The sequence below is a fragment of the Schistocerca serialis genome, chromosome 7 (assembly GCF_023864345.2).
Source record: "Schistocerca serialis cubense isolate TAMUIC-IGC-003099 chromosome 7, iqSchSeri2.2, whole genome shotgun sequence".
NCBI classification, from domain to species: Eukaryota; Metazoa; Arthropoda; class Insecta; order Orthoptera; family Acrididae; genus Schistocerca; species Schistocerca serialis.
Window position 1 is genome coordinate 264,154,529 of NC_064644.1, and position 22,200 is coordinate 264,176,728.

Sequence of the window (22,200 nt, forward strand, 5' to 3'; positions counted from 1 at the left end):
AAATGAGAACTTGCAGTTAAATAGGTCAAAAGCACCTCATTTTAAGTTAACTTTATGTGAATTTCCTTCATGTAACCAACAGGCATGCATGCAAGTGTCATGCCAGTAGCTCTTCTTTTTCCTCCCAGAATGGGCTGAAATTGGTGACAGTTGAGTGAGAGTATGATATGGGATTTGTCTGTACTAATGTTAATACTAATAACATGTTAACCTGAATATTTTTACTGCAATAAGATATGTGAAAAGTATTTGTTGAACACATTTATTATTATTTTAGTTACAAACCGTTATATTTCAATTTTAGCAGTCATAATGTAAAAAAGTATTAATAATAATCTGATTTTAAAATACTCATGGTTTCCCGCTCATATAAGTGATTCTGAAATATGATTCCCAACAATATTATGTTCAATCAAGATCAAAAATTGCAGTCTTCAGTTACAAAGTTAAGTTTACAAAATTTCTGTATAAATCAAGTGGAATGCCCTCTGTTCAAAATGAACTGCTATGCTATTAAATAGTTTCTGAAATCTTTAGTAAATGGCAGTAATTTATTCATTTACTTCTTGTGACTGTCCTTCAAAAATCTTTAAAAAATAATTTGATGCAATTTTGTTACAATCTTACAAAATACTAAAACGGCATAAACACTTTGCAGTTTTACAAGACTGATGTAAAAAGACTGATGTAAAATCACTGATTGATAAATTGCCAGTCAGTCATTTTTGGACCCCAGATGTTCATGTGCTACAACAAGAAATTGTAGTAATGATATTAAATACTACAATTCAACAATGATATTCACTTTTAACATCAACATGATACTTCTTGTGCATTGTTTGTACATCACCACTGCTCTCTCTGTCTCTCTCTTTTTCTGTCATTTTTAAACCACAGTACAGAATTCTTTAATATTTATTTTGTCTAAATCTATTAAGTTTACTGATGAAAATAATTTACACCATTATTTACAATAAAAAATATAAATTAATACAATTTAAAAGCCACCTTCCACAACAACATTCAATTGTTTCACTATGACAGTTACCAGCTTCTGATCACAAATAGTACTTCTTTCTGAGACGTTCAAAAGATTCCGCAATTGCTGCTCTGAAAATAATAATAAATTTTATTTAGAAAAGAAGTAATATGTACATTTCTTACTAAATGAAATATAAAAAATATGTGTTGAATTATGATCAAAAGTAGATCACAGTGTAATGCCTCATCAATGATGAAGTTGTTGAGGACAACTGAGATTTTAGTTTTGTAAATACAGCGCATCCAGGCATTATGCATGGCTGAATGGCCCAGGTCCATACTGCAACATTTGTGATTTATAAGATTTTTTCTGACATGATTAATAACCATTGTATTTTTGAATGTTTACCCAGGTTAACAATTCCACTTCGTACATCAAAATGGAATTTTCAAGCTTGATGAGCTCATGAAAACATCAAGTCAATGTATCTTTTACTTTTAGTGAAGGCAAAGCTGTTTATCAAATCCAGAATCTGAAATTTCAGTCACACAGCATGGGGATCTAACATTCTAGACATATCTTCTACGTAAATACTTGTCTCTCAGATATTTATTTTATTCAGTTATCATATCATAGTGATTTATATTCACTTTTACCACAGATATGGCACTGCTTATCAATTTACAGAAATTGAAGCCCTAGGTGCAAGAAGAGGATAACTCACATTTTCAGGAGGCACAAAAAACTAATTTAAAAAATCTAGATATTATACTTCATGCTACCATTTATACAAGGTGAGTAAGGGCCTAAAAGTTACTTTGCAGGCAAAAAAGCAAGAAGAAAATCTTTTTTTCCTTTATACAGCACTAAAAAATTGGTTTACGGAAAAAAATGCAGTTATCTCCTCCTTGCACCAAGGTCTTCAGTTCTTTGGCATACTTGAGGCAAAATTCAAATTGCATTGCTTTGATCTTTAGGTTCAGTATATCTATATTACCACAAAATGTAATCTGTACCAAACTACACAATTCACATTTAGAAGAAAAAATGATATCTTAAACAACAGTATAATTGTTGTTGTTGTTGTTGTTGTGGTCTTCAGTCCTGAGACTGTTTTGATGTAGCTCTCCATGCTACTCTATCCTGTGCAAGCTTCTTCATCTCCCAGTACCTACTGCAGCCTACATCCTTCTGAATATGCTTAGTGTATTCATCTCTTGGTCTCCCTCTACGATTTTTACCCTCCACGCTGCCCTCCAATACTAAATTGGTGATCCCTCGATGTCTCAGAACATGTCCTACCAACCGATCCCTTCTTCTACTCAAGTTGTGCCACAAGCTCCTGTTCTCCCCAATTCTATTCAATACCTCCTCATTAGTTATGTGATCTACCCATCTAATCTTCAGCATTCTTCGGTAGCACCACATTTCGAAAGCTTCTATTCTCTTCTTGTCTAAACTATTTATCGTCCATGTTTCACTTCCATACATGGCTACACTCCATACAAATACTTTCAGAAACGACTTCCTGACGTTTAAATCTATACTCGATGTTAACAAATTTTGCTTCTTCAGAAACGCTTTCCTTGCCATTGCCAGTCTACATTTTATATCCTCTCTACTTCAACCATCATCAGTTATTTTGCTCCCCAAATAGCAAAACTCCTTTACTACTTTAAGTGTTTCATTTCCTAATCTAATTCCCTCATTATCACCCGACTTAATTCAACTACATTCCCTTATCCTCGTTTTGCTTTTGTTGATGTTCATCTTATACCCTCCTCTCAAGACACTGTCCATTCCGTTCAACTGCCCTTCCAAGTCCTTTGCTGTCTCTGACAGAATTACAATGTCATCGGCGAGCCTCAAATTTTTATTTCTTCTCCATGGATTTTAATACCTACTCCGAACTTTTCTTTTGTTTCCTTTATCGCTTGTTTAATATACAGATCGAATAGCATCGGGGACAGTCTACAACCCTGTCTCACTCCCTTCCCAACCACTGCTTCCCTTTCATACCCCTCGACTCTTATAACTGCCATCTGGTTTCTGTACAAATTGTAAATAGCCTTTCGCTCCCTGTATTTTACCCCTACCACCTTCAGAATTTGAAAGAGAGTATTCCAATCAATATTGTCAAAAGCTTTCTCTAAGTCTACAAATGCTAGAAATGTAGGTTTGCCTTTCCTTAATCATTCTTCTAAGATAAGTCGTATGGTCAGTATTGCCTCACGTGTTCCAACATTTCTACGGAATCCAAACTGATCTTCCCCGAGGTCGGCTTCTATTATTTTTTCCATTCGTCTGTAAAGAATTCGCGTTAGTATTTTGCAGCTGTGACTTATTAAACTGATAGTTTGGTAATTTTCACATCTCTCAACACCTGCTTTCTTTGGGATTGGAATGATTATATTCTTCTTGAAGTCTGAGGGTATTTCCCCTGTCTCATACATCTTGCTCACCAGATGGTAGAGCTTTGTCAGGACTGGCTCTCCCAAGGCTGTCAGTAGTTCTAATGGAATGTTGTCTACTCCGGGTGCCTTGTTTTGGCTTAGGTCATTCAGTGCTCTGTCAAACTCTTCACGCAGTATCATATCTCCCATTTCATCTTCATCTACATCCACTTCCATTTCCATAATATTGTCCTCAACTACATCGCCCTTGTATAGACACTCTATATACTCCTTCCATCTTTCTGCTTTCCCTTCTTTGCTTGTAACTGGGTTTCCATCAAAGCTCTTGATATTCATGCAAGTGGTTCTCCTTTCTCCAAAGGTTTCTTTAATCTTCCTGCGGGTAGTATCTATCTTACCCCTAGTGAGATAAGCCTCTACATCCTTACATTTGTCCTCTAGCCATCCCTGCTTAGCCATTTTGCACTTCCTGTCGGTATCATTTTTGAGACATTTGTATTCCTTTTTGCCTGCTTCATTTACTGCATTTTTATATTTTCTCCTTTCATCAATTAAATTCAATATTTCTTCTGTTTCTACTAGCCCTTATCTTTTTACCTATTTGATCCTCTGCTGCCTTCACTATTTCATCCCTCAAAGCTACCCATTCTTCTTCTACTGTATTTCTTTCCCCCATTTCTGTCTATGCTCTCCCTGAAACTCTGTACAACCATTGGTTCTTTCAGTTTATCCAGGTCCCATCTCCTTAAATTCCCACCTTTTTGCAGTTTCTTCAGTTTTAATCTAGAGTTCATAACCAATAGATTGTGGTCAGAGTCCACATCTGCCCCTGGAAATGTCTTACAATTTAAAAACTGGTTCCTAAATCTCTGTCTTACCATTATATAATCTATCTGATACCTTTTAGTATCTCCATGGTTCTTCCATGTATACAACCTTCTTTCATGATTCTTGAACCAAGTGTTAGCTATGATTAAGTTATGCTCTGCGCAAAATTCTACCAGGCGGCTTCCTCTTTCATTTCTTAGCCCCAATCCATATTCACCTACTATGTTTCCTTATCTCCCTTTTCCTACTCTCAAATTCCTGTCACCCATGACTATTAAATTTTCGTCTCCCTTCACTACCTGAATAATTTCTTTTATCTCATCATACATTTCATCAATTTCTTCATCATCTGCAGAGCTAGTTGGCATATAAACTTGTACTACTGTAGTAGGCGTGGGCTTCGTGTCTATCTTGGCCACAATAATGCGTTCACTATGCTGTTTGTAGTAGCTTACCTGTACTCCTATTTTTTTACTCATTATTAAACCTACTCCTGCATTACCCCTATTTGATTTGTATTTATAACCCTGTATTCACCTGACCAAAAGTCTTGTTCCTCCTGCCACCGAACTTCACTAATTCTCACTATACCTAACTTTTTAAATTTTCTAACCTAGCTGCCTGATTAAGGCTCCGATCCGTAGAATGCCAGTTTTCTTTCTCCTGATAACGACGTCCTCTTGAGTAGTCCCCACCCGGAGATCCGAATGGGGGACATTTTACCTCCGGAATATTATACCCAAGAGGACGCCATCATCATTTAATCATACAGTAAAGCTGGATGCCCTCGGGAAAAATTACGGCCGTAGTTTCCCCTTGCTTTCAGCCGTTCGCAGTACCAGAACAGCAAGGCCATTTTGGTTAGTGTTACAAGGCCAGATCAGTCAATCATCCAGAGTGTTGCCCCTGCAACTACTGAAAAGGCTGTTGCCCCTCTTCAGGAACCACACGTTTGTCTGGCATCTCAACAGATACTCCTCCGTTGTGGTTGCACCTACGGTACGGCTACCTGTATCGTTGAGGCACGCAAGCCTCCCCACCAACGGCAAAGTCCATGGTTCAGGGGGAACAGTATAATTAACAGACTAAATCATGCAAGTATTTACTATTAAAATGGACAAATATGTAAACTATGTTAGATTCATAAGAAACAGAAATCAGTGTGGAGAATGTCAGCTTGTCTTCAAGTGCAATGCTGTAAGACAACCAACATGGAAAAAGTGGCTGGTCAATTTATTATTAGATCAAAGGTGTATAAGAATAATCAAGGCTACAGGGGAAAACTTACACTACTAATGGACCGAAAATAGTCTTAATCCTTTTTTGGATGAGACCTGTTGCATCTAGATGGTCATCTGAGTTACTAAATTAATCACTGAAGAATGAAATCCAACTATCCTGAATGGAAATCATCACTTCACGAGCCATTTAATCCTCCACCTTCACACCCATTTACATCATCTTAGGGTTAGATCTGTGCTTTCAGAGCTTTGTTCTTCCTCCTGGACACTATGTGCCCATCCCACCATACAGAAGACTATTCATTTCCACCTCCCATGTAAAATAGCACATGACATTGTCAGTCTAGAAATAGGACATTGTCAGTCTAGAAATAGGAGCTGCACTGCCAGCCAACCAGGTAACATCGCACAGACCCTTCCAAGACACTGGCATTGATTTTGCAGTTGGAAATACTGCAACTAAATGCTGTATTGTACAGCTCACCTATGCTGTTACTAGAGCCATTCACCTAGAGCTAGTCCACTATACAACAGATTGATTTTTGTTGCCACTAAAGATATTTATTGGTAAATGTGGCATTCTACACACCACCCACAGTGACAATGCCCCAACATTCCACCCAGCCAACAAAGAGAGAATGCAGCTGTAAGACCCACCAGTTTCTAGCCTGGTGTGGAGGATGGTGGGAGATAATGAAAATATGTCTCCAAAAAGTACTTGGATGTTCCAGCATGGACAAGGAAGTGCTAGTGCTACAGACTGTGCTCATGAATGATAGAGCCACCTTCAAATTGGGACCAATCACCTAAAACAAAGACAAAGTGTTCTCCCCATAACTTTTCCTTGTGGGGGGAGAGATGGAATGCCAACAAGCCCTGAGCCCCACCAGTTGTAATGGACTCAATTAGAGAATTCAGTCTCACTTAGAAAAGAGCAAAAGAGGACTCGGAGATTTGAAGCAAAAAGTATCTTTCGAAGAAAAAAAAGAAAAGAAGTGCAGGAGCTGAAAAAAGGCAGGGATGAAGTCCCATGCACAGCTGTATTTCTGTAAGTACCTGTGTACAGTACATTATTAGTTGGTTTGCAAGTTTCCCTATGAATCTTTTGCACCATCAAGGCCCCATCTACTTCTTCCAACAAGAATTCCATCAGTTTCCGGATGATTCCTTCTAACAATCGTTCTCTCTTCCAATAAACTCTTCAGTGCTGACATATGTCTTCCAGGAATGTAAAAAGTATCTTTAAAATTAAGACTCAACCATAAGAATCTATGTCCTCCCCTAAGTGCACGCAAGGCTTCCATAACATTTCCTAATAATTTTCAGGTGTGCTGCTGGATCCCATCAACATTCTTCCACAATATTTTGGTCCAGAGACGACCAGCCATCTTCGGGTGAGTAGACAACACTTTTGGTGCATGTGTCAAGTGATGACTTGCACGGGACAGTCGAGTTGTGTATGCTGCCCTCGAGGGATCATTCAATGCTCAATTATAAGATCATCTCTCACTTCCTCCGCCGAGGACAGGACACACAACACGGCTATCCCACGCCTGTCATCGCTTGATGCATGCGCCAAAAGATCCCAGTACATTTTGCATGCACAAGATTGGGCATAAATACCAAGAATGCACCAGGGCTCTTCAGAAGTTATCAACTCACCTGAAGATGGCTGGGCGTCTCTGGACCAAAATATTCTGGAAGAATATTTATGGGAGCCAGCAGCACACCTGAAAATTATTAGAAAAAGAAATATGCCAGGAAAATTACGGAAGTTACATGAAATACCTCTATGGGGAGGAGAGGTTCAGGATAAACACAGACTGGATAAATTACGTGAGAGAGCCAGGTTACTGTGTTCATTTAATTTTTTTTAATGAAATGTAGAGACAATAATTTGATTCCAACTTTCCACAGAGTTGTTCATTTTATTAATAGTGTGGATGCCAACGGTATAAAATACAAAGTGAGTCTGGCCTTAGTCAGAGAATGAATCTGTTTTATACATCACGAGCTAGAAGTTGTTTGCAGGGATTTACTCTATTCAAATCTGAAGGTTGCAGCAAGATGTTCTTCCCTCGACTGAGACTCGATTGATAATGTATCCTGGGCCAAGGCAAACTGGGCCCACAGGGACAGTACAAATAGACAAAGTGCAAAGTTTAGCCGACTCACAACATGAAAGCCAGAAGAACCTATTTCTGGACGATGCATGGTGAATCCCAGGGGTAATCTTTTGACGATGCAACGATATCAGTGCTTATAAAAGGTTTAAACTTTGCTCTGACTCCAATTCACTCACCTCCTTTAATGGATTTCATCAGTTCTATTGCGGAAGCCATTAAGCCTCTCTCTGTGGATTCTGCAGATGAAGTTCAATGAGAATCTTGCCAAATGCTGTTGAAATTTGCTCCAGAATGGAGTAACATCACACCAACTGAAAGAGCTGCTCTCTGTGGCCTTTGAGAAGATACTAGCATAGTTGTACTCCTTGCTCATAAGGGTAATGCCATGGGTCTTTTGACAAGGGAAGCCTACAATGAGAAGAGGTATAGTCAGCTAAGTTATTCTATGTACCGCAAAATTGAAAAGGACCCAACAAGCTCTATATCAAGAAAAACTGTTACTCTTCTGAATGATAGTTCTCTACTTAAACAAGTTATTAAGAGGCCGAGACAGCACAATGGAGTACCACCGTGACTATATGGTCTTCTTAAGATTCACAAGGATGGTATCCCACTATGATTAATAGTGAGGAATATAAGCACATTGACCTACTGTACTGCAAAACATCTGGCCTCTTTACTGAAGCCATATGTGGGTGTTTTCACCATATACATAATTCAGTGGATTTTGTCAATCACTTGGAGATAGTTAAGCTTAGCAGCATGTTAGCTTTGATATGGTCTCACTTTTTATCAGAGTGCTAGTACATCTTATTGATAGCTTATTCAGTGCTGACTTGATGGGCTTGTTTGAACATACTCTCTCCTCAACTTACTTTTTATTTAGCAACAAATTCTTTAAACAAATGGATAACGTCACCATGGGGAGCCCTTTGTTCCCTGTGGTGGCTAATCTTTTTATGGAGGACTTTGAGGAGAAAGCACCTGAGTCTGCTGTTTGAAAGCCCACAGTTTTCTGGCATTATGTAGATGATACTTTTGTTGTATGGCCCCATGGCAGAAAGAATTGGACAAAGTTTCTTTGTCACTTAAACTCATTACATGAAAACATGATGGAGACTGGGAAAGATGGGACTTTACCCTTTCTAGACGTCCTAGTATGCAGTCATAATAATGGGTCATTGGGACATTCTGCGCACAGAAAATTCACGCACACAGATCCATATCTCCATGCGTCTAGCTGCCATCACCCCTCACAAACTGTCGGTGTTTTTAGTACCTTAATACACATGGTGTACTTAATATCGAATGATGAAAACCTCCACACAGAATTAGAACACTTGGAGAAGGTTTTTTAAGAGAATGGCTACGCTTCACGCCCAATAAGGAAGGCCATGGACAGCTATAATAACAAGAAGCAATGCACTGATGACACTATGATGACTATGAATCAGCTATGATTCTTCTATATACTGGGAATGTGTCTTCTAAAATAGGCAGATAAAATCAACGTTATCTTCTGTCTACTAGTGAAGAGCTTGGCCCTGGCTGGATCCATTACAGATAACTTACAACGGAAAAAAGTGGGCGTTTACAACATTCCTTGTAAGCGTGATGCTGCATATATAGGCCAGATGACATGAACTGCCTAGGAGCTTTGTACAGGACACGAAAGATAAAACCATCTTCGGCAACTGTGAAATCAGCAACAGCAGAACACTGTATTTCTGTGAGATACTCAATGGAATACAACAGAACAAAAATTTTAGCTCCAATTTCCAGTTTTCGGGATTCAGTAATCAAAGAATTGGTGGAAATACGTCTTGCCAATAATCTTATAAATCATGACAATGGCTTTCAACTGGAAAAAATTGGAATCCTATAACTAAAATTATCCAGTCACAGTGGAATTGATGGGGTCATTCGATACTCAATGATTTGTTCATCTTTCAATTCCACCACCAAGGGAAGCACAGATTGCATTGAAAAATTCCAGCACATTTTGCATGCATGAGTTTTTGCATAAATACCATAAATGAACCTGCGTTCTTCAATAGTTGTCTACTCACCCGAAGATGGCTGGATGTCTCTGGCCCGAAATATCATGGCAGAATGTCGATGAGATTCAGCTGCACACCCGAAAATTATTAGAAGAAGAAATACACAAGGGAAATTTCAGAAGTTACTTCCATAACATGCTCACTGACAAGTCCGGGTCTATATCGACAGAAGATTTGAACTGTTCTCAGAAAAGATTCCAGTGCTCAACGTCCCCGGAAAAACTTTATCAGTGGCAATCAAACTTCAAAAGGCATTCTCACAATACTGTATTTTTCCTTTGGGACTGTCAGTTTCACAGAGTTTGTATAGTATTTATGTACTAAGACATCAGCCCCATATCCTGCGTCGTCAAGAAATCTATGCTAGTGTTGCCTAAAGTCATTAAACTAGCCAAAGTATCTTGCAATTGACTGCTAATGCATTCTGTCTCATTTTTGGGGTGGGAAATTGTCCAATGAATTTATTTGATTAGCAAAGTGTATAGCATTGGAACACTGCATTTCTCGTTTATGTTTCAGTTTAGAGAGACAGTCGCTTATTTCAACAACTTTGCTCATGTTTAGTTTGAATTGTAGTGTCACTGACAGGTGACAAATATCGATCAGTCTTAATGTTAAGCTTCCTCAGTAGAGCTCAGCTATGCACTTGTTATGTAATTTAACAATATTATTATTCTACCCTCTACTGACAGACACTGGTGTCTGAAATTAAAGCAACAAATGGAAATTTTACAAGGTTGTGTTTATTTTGTCACAAAACAATGTAAACAGATGATAGTAAAGTAGAAACAATATAAAGAACACAGAACATGAACAACTGCAACATGTGTAATGGTAGACAATTTTTTTTCCTAACTTAATGGATTTGCACATACATTCCAACAACTGGTTAGTCTGCTCAACAGGCAGCAATACAGGCCTGAGAACGATGCGGCATGCTGTGAGTGATGTCATCAGTCTCATATTGAGGCAATAAAGCCCATTCTTCCTGCACAGCTGCTCGAAAGTCTTGGAGAGTGGTTGATGGATGCTGATGTGATGCAACCTGTCTCCCTAGCACATCCCAGACATGCTCTATGGGATTCAAACTGGGAAAGTGAGTACCCTCCATTTCCAAGAAAACATCAACCACTTGTGCTCTATGAGATCGAGTATTATTGTCCATCAATACAAATTATGGACCCACCCTATCTCGCAACGACTGCACGTGAGGTCCCAAGATTTCAATGAGATACCTGACAGCAGTTAAACCTTGCTGATTCACCCGTACAATTTCATGAAGAGGTGTTCAAATAGTCAACATAGTCCCTGCCCACACCATTAAGGATCCTTCTCAATATCGGTCTCTTTCCACAATGTTTGGATTCTGAAATTGTGTTCCACATTCCCTCCAGATGTGACTGCATAGAGAATCACTCTCCAGACCCAATAGGGACTCACCTGCGAAAAGAATGTTGGCCGATTGTTTGACGGCCATGCAGCATAGTGATGACTCCACTCTAGACTTTCCCTTCTGTGAAGATGCATAAGAGGTACACATACAAAAGGACTCCAACAATAAAGGCTTCTCTGCTGAAGCCTTCTGTAACACCCTTTGTCTTGATACAACATGTCTAGGAGATGCTGCAAGATCATGTGTCAGTTGCCATGCAGTACTAAGGTGCTACTGTTGTCTCCTTAAGGCCAAATAATGGTCCTATCTTTTTGATATCACATGTGGTTGGCCCTACCCTGGTCTTCGGGATACTGTTTTGGTCTCAATAAATTGTCATCACATCTGAGAAACAACAGAATGATTCACATTAAGCCTTTGGGTCACATCAGTTTGCGACTGTCCTGCTTCCATTCTTCTGATGGCTCTCCATCACATAGACCCTGGTGGGTGGCTTCTTTGTGCCATACTGCACCATCTGTGACTATATACACAGTGATTGTGGATGTGGGACTACCTGGCAAACAATACCCTGTTTGATAGGCACCATGACGTTATCATTGACGTGGTTGTCCATAGACGGGAATGCTGTCTTCTGTGCAGAACATAATTGTACGGGCATCTGAACACGGGGAAATAGCGGTTTGTTGCTTTAATTTTAGACAGCAGTGTATTACTCCAACGTGCAATAATCTGATACACTATAATGATCAATGCAGAAAAAATGGTTCAAATGACTCTAGGCACTACGGGACTTAACATCGGAGGTCATCAGCCAATGATCAATGCAAGTAAGCTCAGAGTTGCAATGCTTAAATGTCTTCACTGAGAGCATGTGCTATACGCTATATAATCAGGAATTCTGCCATTTAAGTCGCTCAAAATCAATGATAAGTCCTCCTGGATTATCATAAATGTGTCAGAGGTTCCAAAAGTTCCCATCCCTGACACTTTTCCTGGGTTTTACCACCAGAAAATGTATGGGAACAATTAGAATGTGATTTAATGTCAGTCAACATACAACTATATTTACACAGACCTTACATATCATGGAAACCCCACCCTCATTTACCTCCAGAATATGACCAGATGGACAGGCATGGTGAGGTATCTTCCATTGGCATGAAAAAGAATGGCTGAGTGTGGGACCTCATCTCTGCTTTCTTTCAGCCCTTGCCTTCTACAACAAGAGCCATGGAAGAACGTCTTCTTGCAGAAGGACAATGTCACTGACATGGATCCCCACTAATCTTACATTTGAGCATTTGAATGGGGGGAAACTTCACAAGACCATGAGATATTCTTTGCTTCAGCACTTCCAGGAATCTTCTGTCATGTTCTGACAGAGTCAACACTCTTTATCAACCCAGTTACAATGGTCACTTGTGTCCTGTTGGCAATATTGTGAGTCTGTCTCCCATGAGGAACATTGCTGGAGAGTGCGATTCACTTTCATTTTGGGAGGTTGGCCTCAAGTTGACAGCGATTTCAGTATTCACGAGCACAGTCTCTAGCCCTTTCTTATCCTTGCTCGAATGTCTGAGCACTTTTTGGAGACATCTTTCGGTTGAACCAACCATTCTCTCCCACCATCCTCAGCCAAGCTGGACACTAAGTTATAAAATACTACATTATGCCTTATTGTGTACAATATTGGTGGTTCTTATCAGCAGAGGTGACTGTCCACAGATGCATTATATCTCTATGTTGGCTTGGTGGAATGTGTGGGCACTGTTACTGTAGATGATGCGTGGAATGCCACACCTGGCAATAAATCTTTGTAATGCCAACAAAAATCAATCTGTTGTTGTGTTATGAATTAGCTCTATGTGAATGGTGCTAGACACAACATGGGTGAACAGTACAATATAGCATTTAGTTATGGTGCTTCGTAGTCTGTAAATACTGTAGGATTAAAGGAGCTGGCCAGTGTGGCTCTAGGCCCTTCAGTCTGGAACTGCGTGACCGCTACGGTCACAGGTTCGAATCCTGCCTCGGGCATGGATGTGTGTGATGTCCTTAGGTTAGTTAGGTTTAAGTAGTTCTAAGTTCTAGGGGACTGATGACCACAGATGTTAAGTCTCATAGTGCTCAGAGCCATTTGAACCATTTTTGATTAAAGGAGACTACTCACCAAAAAGAAGAATCATCGAGCTGTTGATAGGCATACGCACAAAAGAGGAAACTTGCTAGTTTTCTGAGTTATCCTTTGACAAGCTGGAGCTTTGATTATTTCTTGTCCTGCCCTGAAATGAGGCAACCCTACCCGAGATCCTTCACACCCCTCCTAAAGTGGTGTTCCACCACCCACTCAACCTATATAAAATCTTAGTCCATCCCAATGCCCCTCCCACTCCCAATCCCTTTTTGGCACAGGGATCATATCTCTGTCGCAGACAAAGGAGCATGACCAGCCCAGTCCAGCCACCCAGCACTTCCTACTCCAGGTACATCACAGGCTTATCTTACCCTATCACAGGCCGGGCCACATGAGTAAGCAGCCATGTCATATACCAACTCTGTGGAAACACTTCAAAGCCTTTTATATTGGTATGAGTACCAACCAGCCATCTACGAGGATGAATGGCCAGTGCCACACTGTTGTCAAGAACAAAGTGTACCACCCAGTGGCACAACATGCAGCTAAGCTCAACAGCTCAATTTCAATGGCTGTTTCATAACTTGAGTCTCCTGGGGATCCTTCCCTCCAACATCAGCTTTTCTGAACCATGCAGAGGAAATTATCCTTACAACACATCCTCTGCTCTCATACTCATCCTGGCCTCAATTTCATGTAATCTACTGTCTCAGCACCCTCTTTACAACACATCTTCTGCTCCTACAAATCGTCCTGGCCTCAATTTCAGGTAACCCACTGTCATAGCACCCTCTACCCAACTGTTTCCCCTTCCTCTGCCCTGCCACCTCCTCTCAATTCACACCCCCATGTTGCCTTCAGTGTGTCGCTTCTCACTGGCTACTACAATTGTGCCAGCCCATATACTTAGTTGTGTGTGTGAATGTGTGTACTCTTACCAGAAAAAGAGCAAGAACTCGAAACCTAGTATTAAGTGTTTCCTATTACACTTTTCCATGCCCCACGCCTAATTCTCTATAGGTAACTTCTTGTCTTTCCCTTATTCGATGCACTTCCTATTTTGGCATACATTGATCTTGTAACATCAATGCCACCATTTTGGGAGGGTCTGTGCAGTTGTTGCCCAGTTGGCTGGCAGTGGTGTTTCTATGCCTTGACCAGCAATTCTGCATGCTATTTTACATGGGAGTGAGTGATGAGCAACCTTGTTTATGGCACAATGGGTGTCTAGTATCCAGAAGAAGGAACAAAGCTCAGAAAGCATGATTCTAACCCCAAGATGACGTAAACAGATGTGAGTATGCAGTATTAAAGGCCTCACGAAGTGATTGTTCATATCTAGGATAAGTGAATTTAATTCTTCAATGGTTAATTTGGCGTAATGCTTATCACCTAGATGCAGCAGCTCCTCTTCAAAACAGGATTAAGACTTTATTTTTGGTGCATTGGGTAATGACATTTTTTTCTCTAAAGCCCTGATTTCGTTTTTCTTTGTACAGATAGTTGCAAGACCTCAGCTGTTCAGTACAGAATGTTGAACCAAAACGCCTTTCAGCTGTCTAAATTTCCATATTGTTATTTTATTGAGCAACCAGTTTTGGTGATATATTATTCCACCTTCAGGCCCCCTGACCAACGTGCAGGAAGATTCCCACCTCTAGACCAGCCAAAATAAGGGCCAGCATTCATTGACTGGCATCTGAAGATTTTTGACACACTAATCGATTTGATCATCACATGCCTAGTACCAAGAATGAGGAATGAAACTCAGAAAGGATGATTCTAACTCCAAGATGATGTAAACAGATGTGAGTATGTAGTATTAAAAGCCTCATTCAGTGAGGGTTTCCATCTAGGCAAAGTGGATGTGATCCTTTAATGGTTAATTTGGCAGGCAGTTGATGATTGAAGTGATTGCTGGGGCAAAGATCTACAGATACCAGTCATTGAGTGCTAGCCCCTATTTTGACTGGACCAGTGGTGGGAATCTTCCTACATGTCAGTTAGGAGGCCTTGTTATGGTGTAATATATTGCTGAAACTTATTGCTCAACAAAATAAGAATCTGGAAACTTAGATGGTTGAAAGGTATTTTGATTGGACATTCTGTCTTCATTCAATAATGCTGAGCTGCTGCCATTTCTGCTGTTGTAAATTCACCATGAAAATTCACCTGGTCAATATCTTTCCTTTTCAACTGGAGAATGTGGGCAGTGACTTGCAATCATTTCCAGTAGGAACTAAATCTTCCAGTATTTATTGGTGTCTGGGGTGTCTCAGTAGAGAAAAATTGCGAATCTAGACAAGATTTTTTAGTTTCTGGTAAAGAAACAGGTGTGATATACTTGTCATATTCATTTGGCCAATGACAGGGCTGTTGTAAGAGCCAAGGCAGTCCAAGCCACCATATGTCCATTGTATGTAATTGTGAGACATTTTTCTTCTTGACAGATAATCTGCAGGACTGTCTCACCTGGGCATTATCTCCACTGGGATGGGCAAGTTTGCTTGTAAATTTCTGCGAGCTTTTTGCATGCAAAAATTTTCTAAGTATTGGAACTAACCCGTAAGTATTGGAACTACCCCTTACCCAAGCAAATGTCTCTATGAAGTTGGTCCAAAGTGTCGCCATACTTATGTCTATGTTGGTAGCCCTGCAGCAGCAATGTGGAAGTCTCACCCTCATTAATGCTGTCAGCTGTTGCAAGGGTGTTGGTATGCTTTTGGTACAAATCCAGTGAACGTGAGACTCACTATTTACAGTCCACCTGACAGACAAGATTGCACCATATGCTTGCTCGGAAGCATCACAAAAGGCATGGGTGGAAATGCTACCCTCTTCAAAGGTTTGATTCACCATGATACATAAATGTATGATGGGCTTGGAAGATAAGACACCCAAATGTGCTACTGAGTGGCAAGATGCTGAGGCAGAAGTTCATCCCACCCTAGTCCAAGTAGCAAAGGATCTTACGGGGAGTTGGAACGCCCTATCCCAACAATGTTTTAGTGATTTGGCTTCCCTGTATTTCAGGAACCACTGTAGCCACTGACATGCAACTTTTACAGGACATTACACTTTATTTTCTGAGTCTACTGAACTATAATAATTGCATTTCAGCCACTGCTTTTGGAAACACAATTTTTTAATTACATGGTTAAAATTCTGTGTACTTTTTTGTATGTTATCCTAAATAATTTTAATTATACATAACATTATGTTCTTCTATTAGTTCAGTAGACTCACGATATGTATGTTAATTACTCCCTGAAAATTTGAATACTCTACTTGAAGTGGTTTCTGAGATTTAGGGAAAAATGCAACAGAAAATGTAAATTTTCAGAAGCGGCTTCTAATGTTTCGAAAGACTGTAACTCACTTAATACATGGTTAATTTTTTATTTTTAGTCACTCAGAAGCATCCTGCACCATACTGTATACCATCCTTTTGATCTTTTTTCAAGTTTTTTCTTCTTTCTGGTCTCCTTAGTGGCCAACTGTGCTGCATACTCTGCTTTATCAATGCGAACCTTGTCCATCCGTTCAAGTTTTCTGATGCAGTTTGCTCCAGGGTTAATTCCTATATGCAGTAGCACTTTCACCCTACCAATGTTGCCATCATTAAAAGCAATACCAGCATCACTGACCCATCACTTTAGTGTCTTCATTACAACAAAAACATTTTTGGTAAGTGAGTCCATATAAGATTATTGAACGACTCACTGTGATTTTGAGTCTGACCATGCAGACACGTCTTCAGTAATTCAGGATTTGCCAGGTCTCTGCAAATAGGTTTTATGATATCCATGACTACTGCTGGGATGGAATGTTTATGGCTGTATGAACTGTTTGAGTTCTAGCCATTGCAGTAATTGCACCATGAATCAGGTCCAGGAGGGCAAAGGTGGTGTACTGGTTTTCCATCAGTTGACAGTCTGTGAAAGACAGTAGCCCATACTGCCTTTTCCATTTTCAACAAATCCTGCGTATTATTTGTAATGGCTATCCCATAATACTGCTGTAGTTCATCAATCATTTTGTCTGTCAGCCTGCCTCTTATGGTTTTATCATCAGAAAGTTTCTTGTCTCTCAAACTTTGTTTCAACTTCCTCAACCTGGTGCCCATCCTCTTCTGGACATGACCAACACATTCCAATTTTGTGATAATCTTCTCACCTTAAGGCTGAGCGGCTACTACACTGTCATATGCGTTTGAGTCTCTATCACCTACAGTACTTATTGTAACACACTCCCCTTTTGTTCATGGATCGACTAAAAATTTCAATAGCTGTAGAGGCCTCCGTACCATCACTTGTCCTTTCATAATTTCTGTCCTAGATATGCCCTTATTCATTCTCTGATTTTCATTTATAACAATGTTTGGTTAAAATCTGCAAGTCTAGTACCTTTCCAGTATCCACACTGGTCACCGTAGCAACAGACTTCTTAGAACTTTAGCCACGCTTCTGCGAAGTGCCATCAAAAGCTGCTGGTACGTCAGTCATACCATTATTTATTTCAACAGCTTCATTTGCAGCATCCTTCATTGTCTCACATGCAGCAGATTTCACCGCAGCTCCAATAAATCCTGCATACTTGTCGATTTTACAAGGCGGGCGTAGCATATTCATCACAGCACACATTGTTTCTGCTGCAGTGTGTCCTTTGCCAATAGCTCTCAATCCATAAAACCACCTTACATTTACTTCAAAATAATTATCTTTACACTTATCAGAATTCCTAAATGAATGAGTATATTTACAACTGGCACAATTAATGATAAGTTTCCTGGCTAGACCATTTGATTCCTCACATCTTCATGTAAACTAACTGGCCCTCCACATATTTTACAACACACACATTCACCTAACACCCCTTTTAGGATGTGTAAATCTATCAGTATAACCTAACTTACCATTTACATCACTTTCATTTTGAGAAACACTTTCGTTTTGAGAAAACTGTGTTTCACAAAGTTCTATTTTAATCTCTGAAGCACAAATGGGTGTTTCTCTAGATACTGATGAATTTTTCTGTACTTCACTGTCTGTAACTTCACATGCCACATGTTGAACACAATGTTTCCCTTTATTCGAAAAACTACTACCATGAAACCCATGTTTCTTAAAAACACTTCGTTTTGGTGCAAGTTGCCGCCACTCATACCTCACCTGTCATTCAACAACATCTTTGCCTCTGCACTTCTGCCTCGACTGACATCTCTGCCCAAACTCTTTGCCTTTTAATATGTCTGCTTGTGTCTGTATATGTGTGGATTGATATGTGTGTGTGTGCGAGTGTATACCCATCCTTTTTTCCCCCTAAGGTAAGTCTTTCCGCTCCCGGGATTGGAATGACTCCTTACTCTCTCCTTTAAAACCCACATCCTTTCGTCTTTCCCTCTCCTTCCCTCTTTCCTGATGAAGCAACCGTTGGTTGCGAAAGCTAGAATTTTGTGTGTATATTTGTGTTTGTTTGTGTGTCTATCGACGTGCCAGTGCTTTCGTTTGCTAAGTCACATCATCTTTGTTTTTAGATATATTTTTCCCACGTGGAATGTTTCCCTCTATTATATTCATATCATTAATTTGAACCCAACAATTACGTTTGTTATTCTCACTGTTGCATTTCGAAATCTTTTCTGTCGTCTTATTTTCTCTTCCTGTTTTTGCCAGTAGTTTCACTTTGTATTCACCTTCTCCTTTTTACCGTAATCTACTATACAATTTTATCCCGCCTATATATACTCAATAATACGTCACCCACTTCCAAACCATAACAAAAAAAATTTTTTTTTTTCCGCTTTCAACACTACCGCTGCTATAAAATCCACCGTTTCTGGTTCACAAACAGGTCCATTCACCTATTTAACAACCATATCGGCTAGTTCTGATAACTTTTGCTTTATTTCCATTTCCGTTTTTCCCACATCACTGATAATTTTTAGCCGCTTCCCACAGGTTTTAACGTCATTATTTCTGCGCCAGACAATTGTTAGCCTCATTTTCATAATCTGCCACCACAAAACCACTCCTTTTAATACATTTACACGCAGTTTTTTCGAAATTTTCCCGAATTTCTCCATCCTTTAACGTGTTTTGGCGGCAACACAACCACCTAACCTTTGTACACATCGTTGTCTACCAACCCAAGTTCACCACAGGATCAACATAGCCCAGCTTTAACCAACACTTTTTCGCCTTTTTTCACAACAGATCTCCAGTTACTTTCTAGTTCACCTTTATCTCTCCCCATATATTTTTATTTTCATTTTCATTTCAGCCTCATGTTACACTTTCCACCTTCTAATACCATGTCACCCTCACAACACCCCCACAACGACCCCATTAAGTTTTATTTACATTCCCTCCGCAAACATGCCTTCACCCTAGCCAGATTGCGCTCGCATATTTTATTTTCTCAGGCTTGTCTGACATTTGGCATTACACCCAAAGGCCTCACACTTAAAGTTCCCATCTCTGGCTGCAACCCTTCTTTCCATCAGTCCCTATACCAGTTCCAAACTGAACAATCCATTGCCCTCACCCACCTAATCCTTCTCCTACACATCAACTCAGCCAATGAACACACCCGTCAACTCCTATCCTTAATAAAAGTCCTCAATCTTTCCTCTCCCACATCCACACCGGCTGTTCAGAGCATCCTCCTACAGGCCAACCGCAAATTAGAACAGTATGCCACCCTTCACCTCAAAAAACTATCCAATCTCCTGGTTTCCCACCTCCGGAAAGGCAACTCACTCACCCTTCACAACCTTTCCAGCAAACCTCAACCTCCTCTCATTGCACACAAACCAGTCTCTTCCATCTACTCAATCTCCCACTTCCAGCTCCACTCCCTCCAAAACCTCAAAATTCCAATCAACACAATCTGGAACCACAACACCCTATTTCAGTAGTTAACCTTTCCTCCAAACCTCTCTCCCAATCCAAAACCTCTGTCCTATCCAAAGGCCTCACCTTCAGCCCCAATCCCAGATTCAACCAAACTGCCTTCATCAAAGATTTACTGTCCTACACTCGTACTCTCTGCAGGAAATATCACTTTGCCATGAAGAAAGATGATCCTAATCCTACTCCTAATGATCCAACTCCCCAAGACACTATCCAAATTGAACCCTGCCTGGAACAGTTCCGTCGTCCGTCACAGCGGGACCCACCTCCTCTTCCTCAAAATCACCCTCTCCAAACCTTCCAGGAATTTCTCACTTCCAGCCTTGCCTCCGGCTTTCAGACAACACCACATACAAAGTTTGCCAAGATAATCCCATTCCTGATGTCCAGGCAGAGCTTCAAGGAATCCTCAGAACCTTAGGCCCCCTACAAAACCTTTCACCTGACTCCATCAACCTACTGACCCCACCGACACCCCACACCCCTACCTTCTACCTTCTTCCTAAAATTCACAAACCCAATCATCCCGGCCGCCCCATTGTAGCTGGTTACCAAGCCCCCACGGAACGTATCTCTGCCTACGTAGATCAACACCTTCAACCCATTACATGCAGTCTCCCATCCTTCATCAAAGACACCAACCACTTTCTCGAACGCCTGGAATCCTTACCCAATCTGTTACCCCCGGAAACCATTGATGCCACTTCCCTATACACAAATATCCCTCACGTCCAGGGCCTCGCTGCGATGGATCACTTCTTTTCACGCCGATCACCTGCCACCCTACCTAAAACCTCTTTCCTCATTACCTTAGCCAGCTTCATCCTGACCCACAACTTCTTCACTTCTGAAGGCCAGACATACCAACAATTAAAGGGAACAGCCATGGGTACCAGGATGGCCCCTTTGTACGCCAACCTATTCATGGGTCGCTTAGAGGAAGCCTTCTTGGTTACCCAGGCCTGCCAACCCAAAGTTTGGTACAGATTTATTGATGACATCTTCATGATCTGGACTCACAGTGAAGAAGAACTCCAGAATTTCCTCTCCAACCTCAACTCCTTTGTTTCCATCAGATTCACCTGGTCCTACTCCAAATCCCATGCCACTTTCCTTGATGTTGACCTCTGCCTATCCAATGGCCAGCTTCACATGTCTGTCCACATCAAACCCACCAACAAGCAACAGTACCTCCATTATGACAGCTGCCACCCATTCCACATCAAACAGTCCCTTCCCTACAGCCTAGGTCTTCGTGGCAAACGAATCTGCTCCAGTCCGGAATCCCTGAACCATTACACCAACAACCTGACAACAGCTTTCGCATCCCGCAACTACCCTCCCGACCTGGTACAGAAGCAAATAACCAGAGCCACTTCCTCATCCTCTCAAACCCAGAACCTCCCACAGAAGAACCACAAAAGTGCCCCACTTGTGACAGGATCAGACTCTGAATGTGGCTCTCCAGCAGGGATACTACTTCCTCAAATCCTGCCCTGAAATGAGATCCATCCTTGATGAAATCCTCCCCACTCCACCAAGAGTGTCTTTCCGCCGTCCACCTAACCTTCGTAACCTCTTAGTTCATCTCTATGAAATCCCCAAACCACCTTCCCTACCCTCTGGCTCCTATCCTTGTAACCGCCCCCGGTGTAAAACCTGTCCGATGGACCCTCCCACCACCACCTACTCCAGTCCTGTAACCCGGAAGGTGTACACGATCAAAGGCAGAGCCAGGTGTGAAAGCACCAACATGATTTACCAACTGACCTGCCTACACTGTGATGCATTCTATGTGGGAATGACCAGCAACAAACTGTCCATTCGCATGAAAGGCCACAGGCAGACAGTGTTTGTTGATGATGAGGATGAAGTGAAGAAGTTGTGGGTCAGGATGAAGCTGGCTAAGGTAATGAGGAAAGAGGTTTTTGGTGTGTGTATATATAAAAACAAAGATGATGTGACTTACCATACGAAAGCGCTGGCAGGTCGATAGAAACACAAACAAACACATACATACACACAAAATTCTAGCTTTCGCAACCAATGGTTGCTTCGTCAGGAAAGAGGGAAGGAGAGGGAAAGACGAAAGGATGTGAGTTTTA

The 22,200-nt window shown here is 40.8% G+C and overlaps 1 protein-coding gene across 3 annotated transcripts in view; it reads right to left on the reverse strand.

Annotated features, from left to right (window-relative positions):
• Positions 1-248: 248 nt before the first annotated feature.
• The window catches only part of LOC126413337 (protein ABHD18), a 189,263-nt gene continuing 167,311 nt past the window's right edge, over positions 249-22,200 (reverse strand). For 2 of the 3 annotated variants that reach the window (XR_007575368.1, XR_007575367.1), the window contains 2 exons: positions 7,768-7,999; positions 249-1,110 (listed from right to left, as the gene is read on the reverse strand). Coding sequence is in view for 1 of the 3 variants with exons in the window: in XM_050083248.1 (XP_049939205.1) it covers positions 1,059-1,110 (52 nt within the window). In the remaining 2 variants the exon portion in view is untranslated. The remainder of the gene's footprint in view (positions 1,111-7,767; positions 8,000-22,200) is intronic. The other variant, XM_050083248.1, reaches the window with a different exon arrangement.